Source organism: Sus scrofa, chromosome 10, assembly GCF_054392235.1.
Source record: "Sus scrofa isolate SSC_HxYL_T2T_F1_AM1 chromosome 10, Sscrofa_HxYL_maternal_Yorkshire_Landrace_v2.0, whole genome shotgun sequence".
Classification (NCBI taxonomy): Eukaryota; Metazoa; Chordata; class Mammalia; order Artiodactyla; family Suidae; genus Sus; species Sus scrofa.
Genome location: NC_139392.1, coordinates 110,455 through 131,034, shown reverse-complemented (window position 1 = coordinate 131,034; position 20,580 = coordinate 110,455). Strand labels below are relative to the sequence as shown.

The 20,580-nt window shown below is 39.5% G+C and overlaps 1 protein-coding gene across 5 annotated transcripts in view; it reads left to right on the top strand.

Annotated features, from left to right (window-relative positions):
* Positions 1–14,217, top strand: part of CFH (complement factor H) — a 127,112-nt gene extending 112,895 nt beyond the window's left edge. For 3 of the 5 annotated variants that reach the window (XM_084978942.1, XM_021081843.2, NM_214281.2), the window contains 6 exon segments: positions 4,550–4,756; positions 5,781–5,954; positions 6,660–6,836; positions 9,813–9,986; positions 12,946–13,128; positions 13,798–14,217. In XM_084978942.1, coding sequence (XP_084835068.1) covers positions 4,550–4,756; positions 5,781–5,954; positions 6,660–6,836; positions 9,813–9,986; positions 12,946–13,128; positions 13,798–13,994 — 1,112 coding nt within the window. In that variant the 3' untranslated portion in view covers positions 13,995–14,217. 5 annotated transcript variants of the gene reach the window in all.
* Positions 14,218–20,580: the final 6,363 nt, after the last annotated feature.

Sequence of the window (20,580 nt, the reverse complement as noted above, 5' to 3'; positions counted from 1 at the left end):
GTGGAAATTAAAAATAAAGAAAGAATATTAGAAACAGTGAGAGAAGAGTCACTAGTTACATACAAGAGGACTTGCATAATACTATCAGCAGACTTTTCAGCAAAAATTTTGCAGGCCACAAGGGAGTGTCATGACATACGCAAAGTGGTGTAAGGAAAAAAACTTACAACCAAGAATACGCTACCCAGCAAAGCTATCATTCAGATTGGAGGGTAGATCAACAGTTTTACAGATAAGCAAATGATAGGAGTTCAGAAGCACTAAACTGACTTTACAAAAAATATTAAAAGGACTTATCTAAGAGTAAAAGGAAAGAACACAACCAGAAATAAGAAAATTACAAAAGAAAAAGCATGGCATTGGAAAAGGCAAACGTACAATAAAGGTAGTAAATGTTAGTAGGAAAGTTAAAAGACAAAAATAGTAAAAATCATCTGCTCCACAATAAATAATTAATGGAAACACAAAACAAAAAGATGTAAAATATGAGAGGGAGTAGAAATGCAGGGTTGTTCAAATTGTTTGAACTTAAGAGACTATAAACTTAAAATAATCAAGAACAGTAAGCAAAATGGCAGTAGGTAAATACTTATCCTATAATTAATTTAAATATAAATGGACCCAGAATGTTCCAATCAAAAGGAAAAGAGCAGCTGAATGGATTTTAAAAAACAAGACCCACATATATGCTGCCTACAAAGACACACTTCAGATCTAAAAGCACACTCGTACTGAAAGTGAGGGAATGGAAAAAAGGTATTCCATGAAAACAGAAACCAAAAGAATTCTGGGGTAGTAAAATTTGTATCAGACAAAATAGATTTTAAATACGAACTTAACAAGAGACAAGGACACTGTATAATGACAAAGGGACCAATCCAACAAGAATATACGATTTTAAATATGTACGCACCTAACATAAAAGCACCTAAATACATCAAGCAAATATTAACAAATGTAAATGGACAAATAGAACAAAATATTAGAGAACTTTGCCCACTTACATTAAAAGACAGATCATCCATACAGAAAATCAAGTCTAAGTCCAATGAGAAAATACTGAACTTAAACTTTAGGTCAAATGGTTTTATGAAACATATACAGAGCATTCCAAAAATATCAGATTACACATTCTTTTCAAGTTCACATGGAACATTCTCCAGGATATATCACATGCTAAGCCGCAAAAGAAGTCTCAGTAAACTTAAGAACATTGAATTCATAACAAGGATCTTTTTGGCCACAAATCTGTGAGAGTTGAAGTCAAGTAAAAGAAAAAAAAAAAAACCTGCTGAAACTGCAAACAGCTCGAGGTTAAACAATGTGCTGCAGAATGACCAAAGCATCATTGAAGAAATCAAAGAGATTATCAAAAAATACCTAGAGACAAATGAAAATGGAAACACAATGATCCAGGATCTTTGGGTCTCAGTAAAAGCAATTCTAAGAGGGAAGTTTATAGTGATATAGGCCTACCTTAGGAAAGAAGAAAAATCTCAAATAAACAACCTGAACTTAGACCTAAGGAAACTAGGAAAAGAAGAGAAAATGAAACCCAAAGTTAGTAGAAGAAAAGAAATAATACTGATTAGAAAAAAACAAATGAAACAGAGACTAAAAACAATAGAAAATATTAATGAAATGAAGAGCTAGTCATTCAAAAATAAATAAATAAAATCGATAAACGTTTAGAAAGACTCATCAAGAAAAAGGGAGGAAGGGAGTTCCCGTCGTGGCACAGTGGTTAACGAATCTGACTAGGAACCATAAGGTTGCGGGTTCGGTCCCTGCCCTTGCTCAGTAGGTTAACGATCCGGCGTTGCCGTGAGCTGTGGTGTAGGTCACATAAGCAGCTCCAATCTGGCATTGTTGTGGCTATGGCATAGGCCAGCTGCTATAGCTCTGATTCAGCCCCTAGTCTGGGAACTTCCATATGCCGTGGGTGCGGCCCTAAAAATACAAAGAAAGAAATTGATAAATTCCTTCAAATGCGCTATTTCTCAAAACTGAATCAGGAAAAAAATGCAAAATGTGAACAGACTGATTACTGATATTAAAATTGAAACAGTAATTTAAAAACCCGTAAAAAAAAAAGTCAGGACCAAATGGGTTCACAGGTGAATTGATCATTTAAAAAAGTGTTAGCCCTTAGTCTTCTCAAATTATTCCAAATACATTGATGAAGGAGGAACACTTCTGATCTCACTCTTTAAGGCCAACATCACCCTGATAGCAAAACTAAAGAAAGACATTACAAAAAAAGAAATTTACAGGAGTTCCCGTCGTGGCGCAGTGGTTAACGAATCCGACTAGGAACCATGAGGTTGCAGGTTCGGTCCCTGCCCTTGCTCAGTGGGTTAACGATCCGGCGTTGCCATGAGCTGTGGTGTAGGTTGCAGACGCAGCTCGGATCCCGCGTTGCTGTGGCCCTGGCGTAGGCCGGTGGCTACAGCTCCGATTCAACCCCTAGCCTGGGAACCTCCATATGCCGCTGGAGCGGCCCACGAAATAGCGACAACAACAACAACAATAACAACAAAAAGACAAAAAAAAAAAAAAAAAGAAAAAAAAAAGAAAGAAATTTACAGCACAGTGTCACTTTTGAACACAAGTAAAAATCCTCGAATTGTCGCAAACCAAATTCAACAACAAATAAAAAGAATCATACATCATGCTCAAGCAGGACTTTTCCCAGAGAGGCAAGGATGTTTCAATATCCACAAAACGATCAGTGTTGTATACATTAATATATTAAAGAATTAAAAAATCATACGATTTTCTCAATAGATGCAAAAAAATCAACAAAATTCAGTATCTGTTTATGTTAAAGCTCTGAATGGAGTGAGTGTGGAGGAACACACCTAAACATAATAAGGGGCATGTGTGAGGACCCCACAGCTACCCTCATACGCAACAGTGAAAAGCTGAAAGGGTTTCCTTCAAACCAGGAACAAAACAAGGATGCCCGCTCTCCCCGTCTTTGTTCAGTATAGCGTTGGAAGTCTTAGACATGGTCATCGCACGAGAAAAGCTATGAAAGAGAGATCCACACTAGAAAAGAAGGAAAACTGTCACTATTTGTAGATGATGCGACACTGTACACAGAAAATCCTGACGATTCCATCAAAAACCACTAGAACTAATAACTGAGTTCATTAGAGTTGCAGGATGCAAAGCTGATATACATATTGCATTTCTATGCCCAACCAATGAATTTTTAAAAAGAAATCAACAAAGCAATCTCACAATTGCATCAGAAAGAAGAAAACGCCTAGGGAGGAAATGTTTGCAAAGGATATCCATCAAAGGGTTACTATTCAAAATACACAAAGAACTCCTGCAACTTAACAGAAAACCAAACAGCTCAACAACAAAAAAATGGGCAGAGGACGTGAACAGACATTTTTTTTCCAAAGAAGACACAGATGGCTGACAGGCACAGGAAAAGACACTCAATATCTTGAATCGTCAGACACTGTGTATCATAACCATAGTGAGATATCCTCCACACATGTCAGAATGGCCATCCTAAAAGAGACAAATGACAAGGCAAGGATGTGGAGAAAGGCGAATCCGGGTGCACCATTGACGGGAGTGTAAATTGGCACAGCAACTATGGAAAAGGCGTGCGGAATTTCCTTAAAAAATTAAAAATGCAACTGCCATATGATCCAGCAGTTTCACTTCTGGGCACTTATTCAAAGGAAACAAAAACACTAATTTGAAAAGATATTTGCACTCCAGTATTTATTGATGCATTACTTAAAATACTCAAGCTTTGGAAGCAACCTAAGTGTCAATTGATGGACAAGTGGATAAAACAAGATGATATATATGTGTCTGTCTGTATACACACGCACACACACACGCACACATAGATACACACACAAAATGAATGGTTACTGAGCTATAAGAAATGAAATCTTTCCAAATGTATCAAGGGTGTATCATGCTAAGTGAAATAGAGAAGGACAAATGCCACGTGATCTCACGTATGTGGAATCTAAAAAATAAAATAAACAAACAAAAGGAAAACGGGCCCATACAGATACAAAGACCTAATGGGTGGTTGCCAGAAGAGAGTTGGGGGTGGCAGAATAGCTGCGAGGGATGTAGAGGCACAAACTTCCAGTTATGTCATAAAGAAGCCAGGGAGATAAAATAGCCAGTGTATGAGAAATGGTCAGTAATATTGTAACAACTCTGTATACGGACAGATGGGTATTAGCCACCCTGGTGATCATTTCATCATATACGCAAAAGTCAAGTCATTATTCAGGATGCCTGAAACTAACATGCTTTTGTACATCAACCATGGGTCAATAAAAAATAAATTGGGAAAAGGGATGAAGGGGAGTATTGAACAAGTGGACAGCAGCCTAGCGGTTATGGAGACAAATATCTTGCAAGTTTCAGATATGTCTCAGTTTTTAAATTCTTTACTTTGTTTAATTTATTCTTATTTTAAAATCCCTAATAGTGTTTGATTGTATTGTAAATTTAAACATTATACTTGTGCTTCACCCTTTGATTTCTGTTCTTCACATAGAAAAAATTCCATGTTCTGAACCACCTGAAATAGACCATGGAACCATTCAGTCACCTGGCTCTGCAGAAGAAAGGAGAGAAATGTTTGAGCCCAAGAAATATGCACATGGCACCAGGTTAAGTTATACTTGTGAAGATGGTTTCGAGATATCTGAAAAAGAGATAATATGCCACATGGGAAAATGGAGTTCTTTGCCTCAGTGTGTGGGTGAGGACAGTATATAAACAAAAATTCAGTTTTGCAGTGCAATTCATTCAAACTAATCAATTATCATCAAAGTCATGAGACAGAATCCTTTAGATTTCTGCATACATAAAATTATTATTCTATATTTGTATGTCATGTATCTACGAATATGTAATTTAAATATTTAGACATTTTGTTACTTTTTACATAATCAAATCTATCTTTTCTGTTAATTTAATTGGTTCAGTAGAGAATCACTCTTTGAAAACAGCAAGTCAAAGAACAAGACATAGGCGTTCCCATTGTGGCACAGTGGTTAACGTATCTGACTAGGAACCATGAGGTTGCGGGTTCTATCCCTGCCCCTGCTCAGTGGGTTAACAATCCGGCGTTGCCATGAGCTGTGGTGTAGGTTGCAGACGCGGCTCGGATCCTGCGTTGTTGTGGCTGTGGTGTAGGCTGGCAGCTACAGCTCCGATTTGACCCCTAGCCTGGGAACCTCCATATGCCGCGGGAGCGGCCCAGAACAAGACATAAAGTGAATTCAAATTCAAAAAAGAGAGAGAGAGAGAATCACTCTTAATTCCAGCAATTTTGTAAACCTACCTATTCATATAGTTAAACACATTTATATTCCTACCTGTTCATATAACTTGCCGTGTTCATGCTGACACATCTTAAAAATAATGTCATGTTCTTCTTACAATGCCCCTTTTAATTTCTTACCATATATAGTACTTTTCCTCAGATGATGAAGTCACAGTGTCTTTCCTTTTATTACTCATGATTGCTTAGAGAAGCACTGATAGTTTCTTTTCATAAATATATTCATATTTTTAGTTTCAAGTTCTTGCTAAAGTTGACAACTGGATATTCACCAGAATGGTGACTGCAGGAAGCGTCTGAACACCTTCTCTTTGATGTGATGGCAGTTCCTTATAATTATTTACAGTTTCCAAGGAAAATTAGCAAATGTGACAACCAGTACATCAAGTTAAATTTCAGAGGTAGGGAAACATGAAATCATTCTTTCATTTTGTCCTAGGTCGTCCTTGTGCACCACCACCTGAGATTCAGAACGGTGCTGTCGCTCAGGAGAAAGACAGCTACCTGTACGGAGAAGAAGTTACCTACAGCTGTGATGAAGGTTTTGGGATTGATGGACCTGCATCTATAAGATGTTTAGGAGAAAAATGGTCCCATCCTCCAGAATGCATAAGTACAGTGTATTTAATTTTATTCGAAGGCTGATAAACGTCTTTGATTCAGAGCATAAATGGTATAGATACAAAACTAAGCAGTAATTCTAGAATTTCACCAGGTATCCCTGGAAGGTTCTGGGCGCTGGTAGTAGAGAATTAATAATCCTAGAAGTAGCAAAGGTGTGATGGTACAAGCTGAATGCTCTCATGTTCACTCCCTCCTGGGTGCACTCTGGCACCCTCTGATGCACCTTCTCAGATTTCTCATCTCTGCTCCTGTGTCACAGCTGGCCCCTGCCCGTCAGACTTATCATTATCCAACTTACTGTTAGATTATCAGCTACTTCTTTACAAATATACTCTTTTCTAAGATATTTGCCGTAATTCGCGGTACCGGATTTTGATAGAAGCAAGAAATAGAGATACATACGGAATGTAGGTGGCCTGTAATGGGGAAAAAGGATTTAAATGTGAGAAGTGTGCTCTCTCTCCAGCCTCACTTGCCTCTCTACCTCTTTGGATATCACCATTCTCGTGTTATATCTTTGATGACTATAGACATTCAATGTAAATAAGTCAAGACCTCGAACCTATTTCTTTCAACTTGTCAGAATGATATTGTACAGTACACCTTGGTTTGACATGTACCTAATTTTCTGGAACATAATTATAGGCAACTGTGTATTTTTAATGCTGTACTAAACCTCCTCTCTTTCTTTCAGACACGGATTGTTTTGACTTACCCACCTTCAATGACGCTGTAGTCATAGGCCCAAAGAAGCCATCGTATAAGTCAGGAGAGCAGGTGACTTTTAAATGTCTGCAATATTTTCAATTGGAAGGACCTAACACCATACGGTGTATTAAGAGCAGATGGATAGGAAAGCCAGCATGCAGAGGTACTTCAATAAAATTTTTAAATGTATTTATTAAAATGTCTTAAGTAATACAATATAGAAAATTGCCTCTACCATCATTAAATGGACAGAGATTATTTTTAGGCCAGGTCCAAGAAGCCATATGCCATAACAGAAAGGGGGGGTGGAATTGTGTACTCAGTGGTTAGTCTTGTAGCACAGATTTTCAAAGCATGGTCCCTGGAGCAGCAATCTCAGCAATTCTGGAAAATTGTTGCACATGTAAGCACAAATTCCCAGGCTCACTCAGATCTGTTGAAGCAAAAACTCGGGATGCAGCCCTGAAACTATTTTAACAATTCCCAAGGGAATCTATGCACAGTTCAGTTTAGGAACCATAGCTTCAGCCTGTTGTACTTTGCATCCACCTGAATCTCACTGATGAATTAAACATCACTTCTGGAGTTCCCGTCGTGGTGCAGTGGTTAACAAATCCGACTAGGAACCATGAGGTTGCGGGTTCGGTCCCTGCCCTTGCTCAGTGGGTTAAGGGTTCGGCGTTGCCCTGAGCTGTGGTGTAGGTTGCAGATGCGGCTTGGATCCCTCATTGCTGTGGCTCTGGCATAGGCCAGTGGCTACAGCTCCGATTAGACCCCTGGCCTGGGAACCTCCATATGCTGCGGAAGCGGCTCAAGAAATAGCAAAAAAAAAAAGTTACTAAACATCACTTCTTGTGGTATCCTCAAGCGTTTGCAAAAAAAAAAAAAAAAAAGTTATTAGAGTATTTTTATGAATTATATTTTTTGGGGGAATTTTACCAGATCTTCTCTCTGGATCTTTTAGTTAATCATCCTCTTCCTCCAACTATGGTATTCCTTGAAGTGTATGAATTCTTGATTAGGTCTCTAAAGAAGTGCCTACAGTGTTTATTTTTCTAAGGCCCTACCGTCGTAGTTCATAAAAGGATGACTATACACCAAACCCTGATGTCCAATGATATTTTTATTACGTTTTCTTACAATTTATAAATTCGTTTTTAATGTATATCATTTATAATACTTATTTTACAAATCACAAAAAGAGATGCCTAGAAAAACTCACTTTCCCTGGTCTGAAAATTGTGTATCGACCTTCTAGTAATGGATGGGGGAAAGACTTAAGATACAGAAGCTTAAATCACACTAAAAAATATGGCTTTACCTCCTTATCCTAAAACTTACATGTAAATGTATTAAAAGCAGTAGCACTTCACCCATGACATTTTTCACAGAACTAGAACAAACAATCCAAACATTTATATGGAGCCACAAAAGACCCAGAATCACCAAAGCAATCCTGAGAAACAAAAACCAAGCAGGAGGCATAACTCTCCCAGACTTCAAGAAATACTACAAAGCCACAGTCATCAAAACAGTGTGGTACTGGTACCAAAACAGACAGACAGACCAATGGAACAGAATAGAGAATCCGGAAATAAACCCTGACACCTATGGTCAATTAATCTTTGACAAGGGAGGCAAGAACATAAAATGGGACAAAGAAAGTCTATTCAGCAAGCATTGCTGGGAAACCTGGACAGCGGCATGCAAAGCAATGAAACTAGAACACACCCTCACACCATGCACAAAAATAAACTCAAAATGGCTTAAAGACTTAAATATACGACAGGACACCATCAAACTCCTAGAAGAAAACATAGGCAAAACACTCTCTGACATCAACATCATGAATATTTTCTCAGGTCAGTCTCCCAAAGCAATAGAAATTAGAGCAAAAATAAACCCATGGGACCTCATCAAACTGAAAAGCTTTTGCACAGCAAAGGAAACCAAAAAGAAACCAAAAAGACAACTTACAGAATGGGAGAAAATAGTTTCAAATGATGCAACTGACAAGGGCTTAATCTCTAGAATATATAAACAACTTATACAACCCAACAGCAAAAAAAACAATCAAGCAATGGAAAAATGGGCAAAAGACCTGAATAGACATTTCTCCAAGGAAGATATACAGATGGCCAACAAACACATGAAAAAATGCTCAACATCGCTGATTATAAGAGAAATGCAAATCAAAACTACCATGAGATACCACCTCACACCAGTCAGAATGGCCATCATTAATAAATCCACAAATAACAAGTGCTGGAGGGGCTGTGGAGAAAAGGGAACCCTCCTGCACTGCTGGTGGGAATGTAAACTGGTACAGCCACTATGGAGAACAGTTTGGAGATACCTTAGAAATCTATACATAGAACTTCCATATGACCCCGCAATCCCACTCTTGGGCATCTATCCGGACAAAACTCTACTTAAAAGAGACACATGCACCCGCATGTTCGTTGCAGCACTATTCACAATAGCCAGGACATGGAAACAACCTAAATGTCCATCGACAGATGATTGGATTCAGAAGATGTGGTATATATGCACAATGGAATACTACTCAGCCATAAAAAAGAAGGACATCATGCCATTTGCAGCAACATGGATGGAACTAGAGAATCTCATACTGAGTGAAATGAGCCAGAAAGACAAAGACAAATACCATATGATATCACTTATAACTGGAATCTAATATCCAGCACAAATGAACATCTCCTCAGAAAAGAAAATCATGGACTTGGAGAAGAGACTTGTGGCTGCCTGATGGGAGGGGGAGGGAGTGGGAGGGATCGGGAACCTGGGCTTATCAGACACAACTTAAAATAGATTTACAGGGAGATCCTGCTGAATAGCATTGAGGACTATGTCTAGATACTCATGTCGCAACAGAAGAAAGGGTGGGGGAAAAAATGTAATTGTAATGTATACATGTAAGGATAACCTGACCCCCTTGCTGTACAGTTGGAAAATTTAAAAAAAAAATATTAAAGTTAAAAAAAAAAAGCAGTAGCACTTCATGATAGGCAAACTATTGGTTTTAAGTTACCATGAAATATATTTGGCGTCCCATTTGTTGGCTTGCCAGCAAAATGGTCACTACAGTAGAGAGAGCTTTTTTTTCCTTTCTATTCAGATGTTTCCTGTGTGAATCCACCCAGTGTGGAAAACGCTGTTATACTAGATAAGAGGTCAAGGTATCAACCTGGTGAGAGAGCACGTTATGAGTGCATCGAACCTTACGCCCTTTATGGGGATGTAGAAGTGATGTGTTTTAATGGAAGTTGGACCAAACCACCTCAGTGCAAAGGTAGAGTATCTTACCTACCCACCCCCAGTTTTAGAGACTATTTTACAGACAAAATATGTTGCTATAAATATATAACGAAGTAGTTCTTATGGAATAATTTTTTTGATGCAAAGAAAATGATGGTGCTTAAAATCCTGTTCTTTTGTGGACTGAATAATCTGACACGTTTATTTTCTGAGGGATTTGACCAGATTTGAACATTTGGAATCATGGGAAGTTTCCTATCTTTGATATTAAGACACTCAGTTATTTCCTGAAGAATACGTGTGTCAGTGCTATACCATGAGTGCATTTGACAGCCCAAGAAATTCCACCTTGAGACATGGAATAGGCAGCTGGGGCCTGATCATAGAGTGTGGTATAAATGCGGGCATCTTCAGCATATGAATTTTTACACTTAAAGGTGGGTTACTCGCTGAAGTCATTTAGGGAATCAATGTACATAAAATCAAGGGTCTGAGAACTTGGTCCTGGGACATTTTAGTTCAGGAAGTAAAGGGGAGCCAACAAAAGAAATCTATTACCCACCTCTAGTTCTTCAAATTAACTTTTGCGTCGTGTGGATCTGCGCAGCCTTTTACTTGAACGTGTTTTCACGTTCGAAGTGATTTTCTTGTAGACAGCGTGTAGCCGAGTCTGATTTGTGTGTCCACCTTCCATTTTCAGCCTTTCAACTGATGGATGCAAATCGCATACATTTACAGAACTTTTAACAGATCAGGGGCCACGGCAGCACTTTTATTATTTGCTTTCTGTGCTTCCTCTGACTCTCATCCCCATTTCCTTGCTTTGTCTTCCCTGTGGATTTTCAAACATTTTAAAATAATTTCATTTTGCTCTCTCTTCCTTGCTTTTGAGTATGTCTCTTTGCATGGTTTTCTTGATGCTTGCTCTATGTATTAAGATATACGGATGTAGCTTATCACCCCCTATGGGCTTGGCATTAGGTGAAATGTGGAAGCCTTACTTCCATTTATATTCATTTATTCTGTCCACAGTTTTAACATAAATGTCTTAAGTATTTTCTCTGCATACCCTAAGTACCATATTAAACGATATATTTTGCACAGCCATAATTTAACAAAATCATTAGGGGAAAGAGAGTCTTAATGCATATAACTCCCTTTTCACATCAATTCTATATTTTTTTCTTCCTGCCTGAAGTCTCAATCCCTTTTCTACTTTCCTTTTTATCTGCTGAATTCCCTCAGCGGTTCTTTACGGGTGGTATCACTGCATACAGACTTTGCGACTGACAGTTCTCTTATTCCAGCCCTGGAAGAATGTCGTCACCGCTTTCCTGCTGTGTGGTCATGGGTGAGGACCCTACCAATGTTTGAATCCTTTTTCAATGTGAATATTACATAATATCCATCTAGTAGCTTTAGCCTTTTTTTTTTCTTTTTTGTCAGTTTCCAACAATTTGATTATGATTTGGACATAAATTTCCTTGAGATTATTCTGTTTGGAATGTACCGGCTGTTTTCATATGCAGATTTGTTACTTGTGCCCTATTTGGGAGATTTTCAGCTTTTTTTTTTTAATTTCGTTTCCATCTCCATCCCCCCTCTTTTCACTTTCAGGGTCTCCAATCTTCTGCTGCGCCTCCCCCAGGTCTCTGAAGCTCTGTCCTTTTTCTTTTTTTATCTCTTTTCAAAGTTAGTCTGTAGTCAAGTTTATTCTTCTATCATCTGCAATGTAGTATTGAGCCAGTCCAGTGTGGTTTTGAAAAAAAAATATTTCACTCTATTTTTTAGCACTATACTTTCAGTTGTATTGGAAAAAAACCATTGTCCAATAGTTTCCGTGGCTGTGTCATCTCAGTGTTGTCTTCCATTGATTGTCTTTTCTCTTTAGATATTTTCCTGGCCCTTGACATGGCAAGTGATATAGTTGTATTCGGAACGTTTGTGGTATTACGTTTTGAGGCTTTGTTGGGATCTTTTATGTATCAGGACTCCATTGCTGCCATGTGGGGTGCAAGTCCAGGGTTCCCCCTTGGCTTCCACTGACACCAGGAGAAAGGGGAGAGGTGTCTTGTTCCCTCACCATGTTGAGGGAAGTCTGGGCTCCTTATTTGGCCTCTGCTGATCAAGGCAGGGAGAGGGCTGGTCTTAGGTTTCTCCTACAGTGTCTTGCTAGTGAAAATTGGTAGTGTAAAAGGTCTTCCATCTTGCCAAGCTGCTCCTTTCCTGGGCCTTTGCTTAAAGACTTCAAGTGCTTCTTGAGACTGTTTGAGACTATTTTTTTCCTGAATTTGATATCCTGTCTCAGTTTCAGTCGTAGTGGCCAGTCCAGGATACGTGGAAGCCAAAGTGAAAACCCAAACACCTCTCTGCAGTGTAATTCCTTGAATCCCAAGGTCTCCAACCAGACTGACCTCGTCTCTATGTCTTTCAGAATCTTCTGTGTTGGTTTGTATAATATGTTCAGGATTTTCAGTCAGCAGAAGGATGTTTAGTGGAAGCTATAGGCAGAAATGGTTCCATCTCATCTTGGCCAGAGCTGGAACCCAACTTTCTCTTCCACATGAGTCACATCTGTACTTCTTTGAATTTTATTAGAGCAGCTGATGTTTCTTTTGTAATGAAAATGAAAATCAGTAAAAGTGACTGGAGATTCAACAGATACCGCTGTGTGTTTTATATAAGGTCATTTTTTGTTCGTCTTAGCTATACATCTATCCACCATGTAGTCGCCAAGAAAAACATGTTTTAAAATTGGAATATGGCAAAACAGACGTGAGTACTGTATCATGAGTGCTTTCATGTGGAGTGAAAGGATGGGCTTAAAAGTGTGCCTTTGGGTTTAAGTGATTAAAACTTCTTCCACAAATCATTTCTCTCATCAGAAATCACAAGTCCTGATATTGCATATTATGACACATTTTTATTTTCCTTATTTTAAACTGTGGGGATTTCTTTGGTCTTTCAGTAAATCAAACAATGTCTTTTTTTAGACTCTAAAGGAAAATGTGGGCCACCCCCACCTATAGACAATGGAGACACGACCTCATTCCCATTACCAGTCTATCCTCCGGGAACAGTCGTCGAGTACCAATGCCAGTCCTACTATGAACTTGAGGGAAGCAGCTCCATAAAATGTGAGAATGGACAGTGGTCAGAACCACCAAAATGCTTAGGTAAATATTTTAATCTTCTCTTGGGTCATGGGGAAGTCAGAGTACTGAGTTTAGCTGTTTGGATTTCCTGTGGTGGCTCAGCAGCAACAAATCCAACTGGTATCCTTGAGGACATGGGTTCAGCCCCTGGCCCCGCTCAGTGATTTAAGGGTCCGGTGTTGCTGCAAGCTGTGGCGTAGGTTGCAGACATGGCTCAGATCCTACGTTGCTGTGACTGGGGTGTAGGCCAGCAGCTGTAGCTCTGATTTGACCCCTAGCCCAGGAACTTCCATATGCTGCACCTGTGGCATTTTTTTTTAATAATTTTTATGGATTGAAAAACAACCTTTCTGTTGCATGCTTGATTACCAAAATATATGGAAATGAAGTTTGAAAACTTCCTGTTCAAGCAACAATACCAACAAAAGATTCCTCAGTGGAAGCTTTGATAACTGGCATTATGAATCTTTGATTATGACATTTAACTATAACATTAAACTTAGTACCTCATTCTTACGTCATTTGTTTAAAATGATGAATCTGCATAATGGATTTTCAGTGAGTTGGTTTGGAAAATGTTTTGAGAAGAATTTTTGGAACCAGAGTGGAAGAGTCTACTTGAAAGCCTGAAATTCTGTGGAAAATATCTGTATCCCACTTAATGTTTTATGTTTATTTTTTTACCTGCAGATGCATGTGTAGTTTCAGAAGAAATGATGAGAAAACATAACATAGAGCTAAAATGGAGACCAGATAAAAAACTTTATTCCAGAACAGATGATACTATTGAATTTCGGTGTAGACAAGGATATTATAGGAGGACGCCACTACATACATTCCGAGCAACCTGTCAGCAAGGCAAAGTGGCCTATCCTACGTGTGGATAAAACAGTGGTTAAAATGCAGTCATAAAACTGAAATATGTACATTTACTCAGAGTTTGTCATTATTAATCCAGTTCTCCATTTATTTGATCGACTATTATTGTTTAACTCATCTTTATTCAGAAATCAGCATTTGTGTTGAATAGTATGTGGATGTTGTAATTATAATCTGGGAAACCAATGAATTACTTCTTTAAAGCATCTCATTAAACTTGGCAAATCAAAATGCTACGTGTCCTATTCATACAACGTCTATGTAAGAAATTAGATGCAAAAACTTGAGCGTCTCCCTCCAACCATCATTCTCCTGACTTTCTCAAAGCTTTCAGCATAAATTCTGGGGCTTCCTGGTACTCTATTTCAGAGGAAATGAAAAAAAAAATGTTTGTCTCCATCCTCAAAAATAATGTCACAAATACATAACAAGCAAACTATGCAATACATCTGTTACTAATAAGAGATAAGTAGCTATTTCTTGTCTGTCCATGGATAAATATACCAAAATTTGAGGTATATTTACAAGATACCTAGGCAGAACACATAATCATTCTGACAAATCATAAAGAGGAATTAGAAGCAAATTGGGTATATAAATATATCACGATATAATGAGTAATTTTAAAAATCCAACATCAAGTATAAATGTACACATACACCTAAGTACACTAAGCTTTAAACACTGCACACACTTTGATAGAAAAAATACTGTCAGGAAGTACAATAGAATATTTAGAATAACTATGGTTCGCTTTAGAGATAATAGTGGTCAGCTATTGTGTTTAAACTCCTTTTTGCTTCTCTACACCCTCGAATTTTTCTGTCTTTAATGTATATCACCTGTGAAACAAAGAATATGTTCTTTTGAAATAAAGGCATGTACAGAGTAAGACAATATGTGTTAGGAACTGTAGAGCCCGCTTTGGTAACCGTCTTCAGATCTAAAGACGTTGTCATGACTTTGCTCTTACAGAGGGTTTGGGGAACATTCAACCACAGGAGTCTGAAATTTGATTTTTATGCTCATTCATTTCCAAGAGCATAGACAGTTTAAATCAGTGGACTATAAAGGTTTTACATTTCTAAAATCATGGAAATTTTAAGATGAAAAGAGAGATATAAGTAATTAAGCTGAAAAGGTTTTAAGGGGATATACCGTGACTCTGCATTGCCTCAAGTCCAGTGGCATTCTCAGAGCTCGAAGCCTGGCCGCCCTCATTGGACATCATTGATCTGCACCTGAGTCACTGGTCACAGCCAGTTTCCTGACTGTAAGTGAACACGGCTGCACTTGGCGAGTGTTTTGTGCTGCTAATGTTAACATTTGTGTACATGCTCTTTCTCCAAAATGTTCACCTACGGCTGGCGAACTTATTTGACAATACAGATTGTCAAATACAGATTCATTTCAATCAGTCATTCGCTCTTGTCAGAAAACAGTGTTTAAGATCAATCCTATCATTTTTGTGCGTTTATTAACTGTCCTTATGTATAAAGATGGGTGTTAATTTATCACCTCTGTTTATGTCATATTTCCTTCTAAAATGCTTTGCCAAATCTTTATGTTTGCCCTTTACCTTCCAACGTTGAGAGCGAGAACTTGAGGTAATAGTAACCCTCTATGATGATCTTAAGATGTTTTTCCAGTTTTATAAAACTGTTTTGTCTAACAGTAGTAAGAACGCCTAAAGTTTTGTTTATTCAATTTGTCAAAATCCGTTATAGTCATCCGGTAAAGGTCAAATTATTCAAAATTTGGCTAGTGAGTACCTCTTGAAACGGGCTTCTGATTGCTTATGATGTATCCCCTCTGGTCTTTGAACTTTTCTCTTCTTTTTAGCACAGTAATGATTATTCATCTCACTGTATACCTCCATGCCCAACACCTACAATGATACATTTTTCTGAGAAGGTCGGATTCTTTTTCTTGAGGAACAATTTCTAACACCCAAGAAATGTATTATTGGTGCTACATGGGAATTTTCAATAGTGTTGAAATGTCTTTGATTCCACCGTCTTTTGGTTGTCAGATCTTTGAAATGGAAAGGAAAATTCTTTTGTGTGGTTGTTTTTTAAAAATATTTTGTGTTACGAGTTCCCGTCCTGGCGCAGTGGTTAACGAATCCGACTAGGAACCATGAGGTTGCGGGTTGGGTCCCTGGCCTTGCTCAGTGTGTTAAGGGTTCGGCGTTGCCCTGAGCGTGGCTGTGCCTCTGGTGTAGGCCGGCGGCTACAGCTCTGATTAGACCCCTAGCCTGGGAACCTCCATGTGCCATGGGAGTAGCCCTAGAAAAGGCAAAAAGACACACACAAAAAAAATTGTGTTAAAGTACAGTTGATTTACATTATTTTCAAGTGCGCAACACAGTGAGTCACAATTTTTGAAGGTCATACTCCAGGTATAGTTATTCCAAATATCGACTCTACTCCCTGACTTGTACAGTATATCCTTGTAGCTTATTTACTTTACACGAGCTGGTTTGTACCTCGTGGTCCCCCACCTCGCGTTGCCCCTCCCCCCTCCCTCTCCCCGCTGGTCACCACTCATTCGCGCTCTGCATCCGTGATTCTGTGTCTCTCTTGTTGTGTTCGCTAGTTGCCATATGTTTTAGATTTCACATATAAACGACATCATACAGTGTGTGTCTTTGTTTGTATGACTTACCTCACTAAGAATAATTTCCTTCAGGTTTATCCATGCTGTTCCAAATGGAAAAATTCTATTCTTTTTTCATACACGACTCGTTCCATTGTGTGTGTATCTTTGTGTGTGTGTATGAATATATACATCACAATGTGGTGGGTAAGGTTAAATCTAGTTGGATATAACAACAAGAAAGCCGTATATATTTTTTTCAGTGCAGTCCTCATTAGTGCGGGAAAGCAAGGGAAGAGATTTAACTTTGGGTCCCATTCATCCCAAATCCTCTGTTTACACTGAGGGAGGAATATTAATTTCCAAGCTGAGGTGATTATTCACTAAGGTTATTTGAGGTCTTAATTTTTAAAGTAGAAGAAGAGCTTTGAACTCTGACTTATTTCACATATATCTAGGGCGCAGGGGTGGGATGTAAAAACGTGAAATGGTTTAACAATTGCCCCATTATTTCAAAATGCCAGTTACAAATAAAAGTCATCAAAAGCTCTTTTAGTCTTTTGCCGGTGGTACTGAAACGACTAGCATTTCGAGAACAAGAAAAAAAAAAATACACAAAAAAGATCTATAGCTGTGTATTTCTAAAAGATGAAAACAACACCATGAACATACTTTCAGCTGAGGTGCTAAAGACTGGACGGTGTTCTCCGGCCCATGCAGTAAGTACCAGAGAGGAGAACTCGTTACATTTCGTGAGTCTGCAAAGTGAAACACCAGGGGAAACATCACATAGAAGATGGCAAGTCCGGAATAAAAAAAAAAGTCAAGACCGAATCTAAGGAAGTAGCCAGAGCAACGAGAACACAAATTACTTTTAAACTTTCAGTGCAATGCCATAATTTTCTAAGCTAAAAATGAGCTAATACGCACCATATTTGGATTAATTTCATGTCATGCAAATATAAGAATCTTTCTGAACCAATCTCAGGCTGCTTTCTTCAGCCAAAGGATAATGGACGCATCCTATAGGCATTCATTTCTCTTCAGGGGAAAATGCCCTTATCCTCATATTAAAATGTAAGTGGTAAATCATACACCCCAAGTCTAATGTCAATAAAGAAATTTAGTTATATACTAATGCCTTGTGAGAAATCAACCTGTTAAATCCATCAAGAAAAAGCAAGTAGAAATCTTTTATTAATTATGAACACTGATAGAGTAAAACTAGAATGATTTCAGACACACTTTTAAAAATTACAAGTTTTAAAGGAGAAATTCACAAACACGAAATTAAAAAACAAAACTTGGAATACAGTATTTGAAGGGGTTGATATAAAATTTGTAAGAAAAATGCTGTACTGACAAGAAACAGCAAGTGTTCGTGTTTGTATTTTGACATGTGGCATTTGTGGTTAAGTGTAATAAAAGTAGATTAGAGTGACTTCATTAGTTTAAATTAAATAGCAATTATATGGATGCAAACTATTGCCCTGGGAATGAATAAGCAATGAGATCCTGCTGTGTAGCACTGGGAACAATATCTAGTCACTTATGATGGAGCATGATCATGTGAGAAAAACGAATGTATACATGTATGTGTGTCTGGGCCACTTTGCTGTGCAGTGGAGAACGGACAGAACACTGTAAACCAGCAACAGCAGAAAAAATAAAAATCATCAAAAAAAGAAATTATGCAGTTAAGAAGTGTATGTTCAACATCGGAAAATTCAAGTCTGTTTCTACTGAGGTATAAATTGCATACAATACAGCTTACACATTTTAGCAGACAGTCCAAGGGGTGTCAACACATGTACACAGCTGCAGAAGCTCCATGCCCCAAGCTACAGAGAGTTCGATAACTGCTAGTTCTGCCGAGGGAGACCACGCTAGGCCAAGATGGTAAAGCAAAAGAGATTTATTAAGGCATCAGACAGGGATGGGCTGAGCTCAAGATGGCACTGGCTCTGACTGTGAGGAGGTGCCAAGCTTACAGAGGGTCTGTGGCGGGAATCTGTGGCTGGAGTTCATGATGGAAACACGTGGCAGGAACAACAAAGAAGGAGAAGGGGAAGGTCAAGGGAAGGGTAGGGGGTGGAGTCCCTTGACCCAGGGCATGCAATCCTTGTAGGGGGTTAATCTATGCAGGCAGTTGTTTCCTAAGCCATCATTTCTTGCTGCCCAACTTGAGCCTCCACATTCTGGGAGAGGGTCGAGCTCTTGTGCTGGGCTCCACCCATGTCCGCAGCAGGTCTCCAAGGCGAGCAGCCACATTCGGGGGTCGGGGTCTGTCTCCACCCTCCTGGGAACCTATCAACAACCTCAAGAGGTTTCCTGCTGGCCCTTTGCACGTAATCTCCTCCTTCAAACCTCTGGGAAACACTGACTTGTCCCCTGGACCTACAGTTTCACCTTTTCAGAATACTCCAAGTGTCCATCAACTGGCGAATGGATAGACCTTTCCTCTTATTGACCAGCGTCTCTTAATCATATGTTTCACCTCTGCATTTTAAACCATTGAGACTTACCCTTCAGTTGCCAATAGGATCAGATCGTCATCCATCTACATTTGACATCTGCATTAAACACAAACCTCTTCTAAGGGATTTAGGAGCTAAATTTGGGTAGCATGTGGCAACTTAATAAAGGCGTCAATACACATAACAGAGAATTGAAGTTGTCTCTCTTTCAAAGAGCCGTTAACGTTGGAAAGATGGAATGAGGCCCCCAGCATGCAGATGTTGAAACCAAAACCTCTAATACGACAGGCTTCAGATGTAGGATCTTGGGAAGGTAATGACGACGAGAGCAGGACTTCAAGGTGGAGCTCTTCTGAATGGGCTTGGGACCCCACGAGAGTAACCAGAGCGCTTGCTTCTTCGGGCTTCCACTTGCGCTAGTTTGCACCGTGCTCTCTCTCTGAGAATGGGGGCACTTTTCTGCTCTGCTGTGTAGCTTCTGGCAGTGGCCATCGCCCCTTGGTGTTTCAGGCTTGCACCTGCGTCATTCTAATCTCGGCCTCTCTGGCCATGAATTCTTCTCCCTGTGTTTCTTTGCCTTTTCTTGCTCTTTCCTCTTCTCACAAGGATGTCAGTCGTATCTGACTGGAGCCCACCATACTGACCTTACTTCACTCGAGTACGTCTTCAGACATCCGCATGCCAAGTAAGGAGAATCCTGGGTGTCAGGATTCTCAAAAATCTTTTGAGGGACGCTGTTCAACACCGGTCAGGCCACAAGGTGGCCCCTCAAATTTGTGTCTTTCCCAGCCGTGAGATGTATTCACCCAAGCCCAACACCTTCCAAAGTTTTAATCCATTCCGGCATCAGCTCTAAGGCCTCGATTTCACCTCAATACCTTCTCATTTATGTATGAGGGAGACTCAGCTGCTGGTCCACCATTGGGCAACATGCCTATTCATCTGTGACTGTGAAACTGTGAAGCAAGTCCTGTGCTTTCAGAATACAGTTTTAAGACAGACAGCATAGTCAAAGGGGAGGAGCAGAGACCAAAAGAGCTCTCAGTTCCCAGGGAAACTCAAAGCCAGCAGGAGAAATGTTGGTAGGGCCCGAGGACTGACCACAGACCTCTGCGAAACTGTCGGGTGCCCTGGGGTGACACCTGGGAGGTGACCCTACCTTCTCAGCTGTGAGAGGCTCTGGTGGCCCAGGCCTCCGTATGCATGGCTCTGCCTTTGGAGACATTCTTCCTTTATTTTGTGCGGTCCCTGTCCCTTATCAGTCCAGGCTGGAGGCATCTCTGCTAGTATAACAGTCTCAAAATCACCTGTGCACTAACAGGGGCAAGTTCACAGACATGAGAGTCCATCACAGGTCTCTGCTGGATAATAGCTTCTCTATTTCTGGCTTAGGCTGGAAGGATTGATGAGCTCTTGAGTCACTAGCTTAACCTTACTCCCTGTCTTTTTAGGGCGGCACCCGGGGCCTGTGGCGGTTCCCAGGCTAGGGGTCCAATCAGAGCTGTAGCCCTCGGCCTAG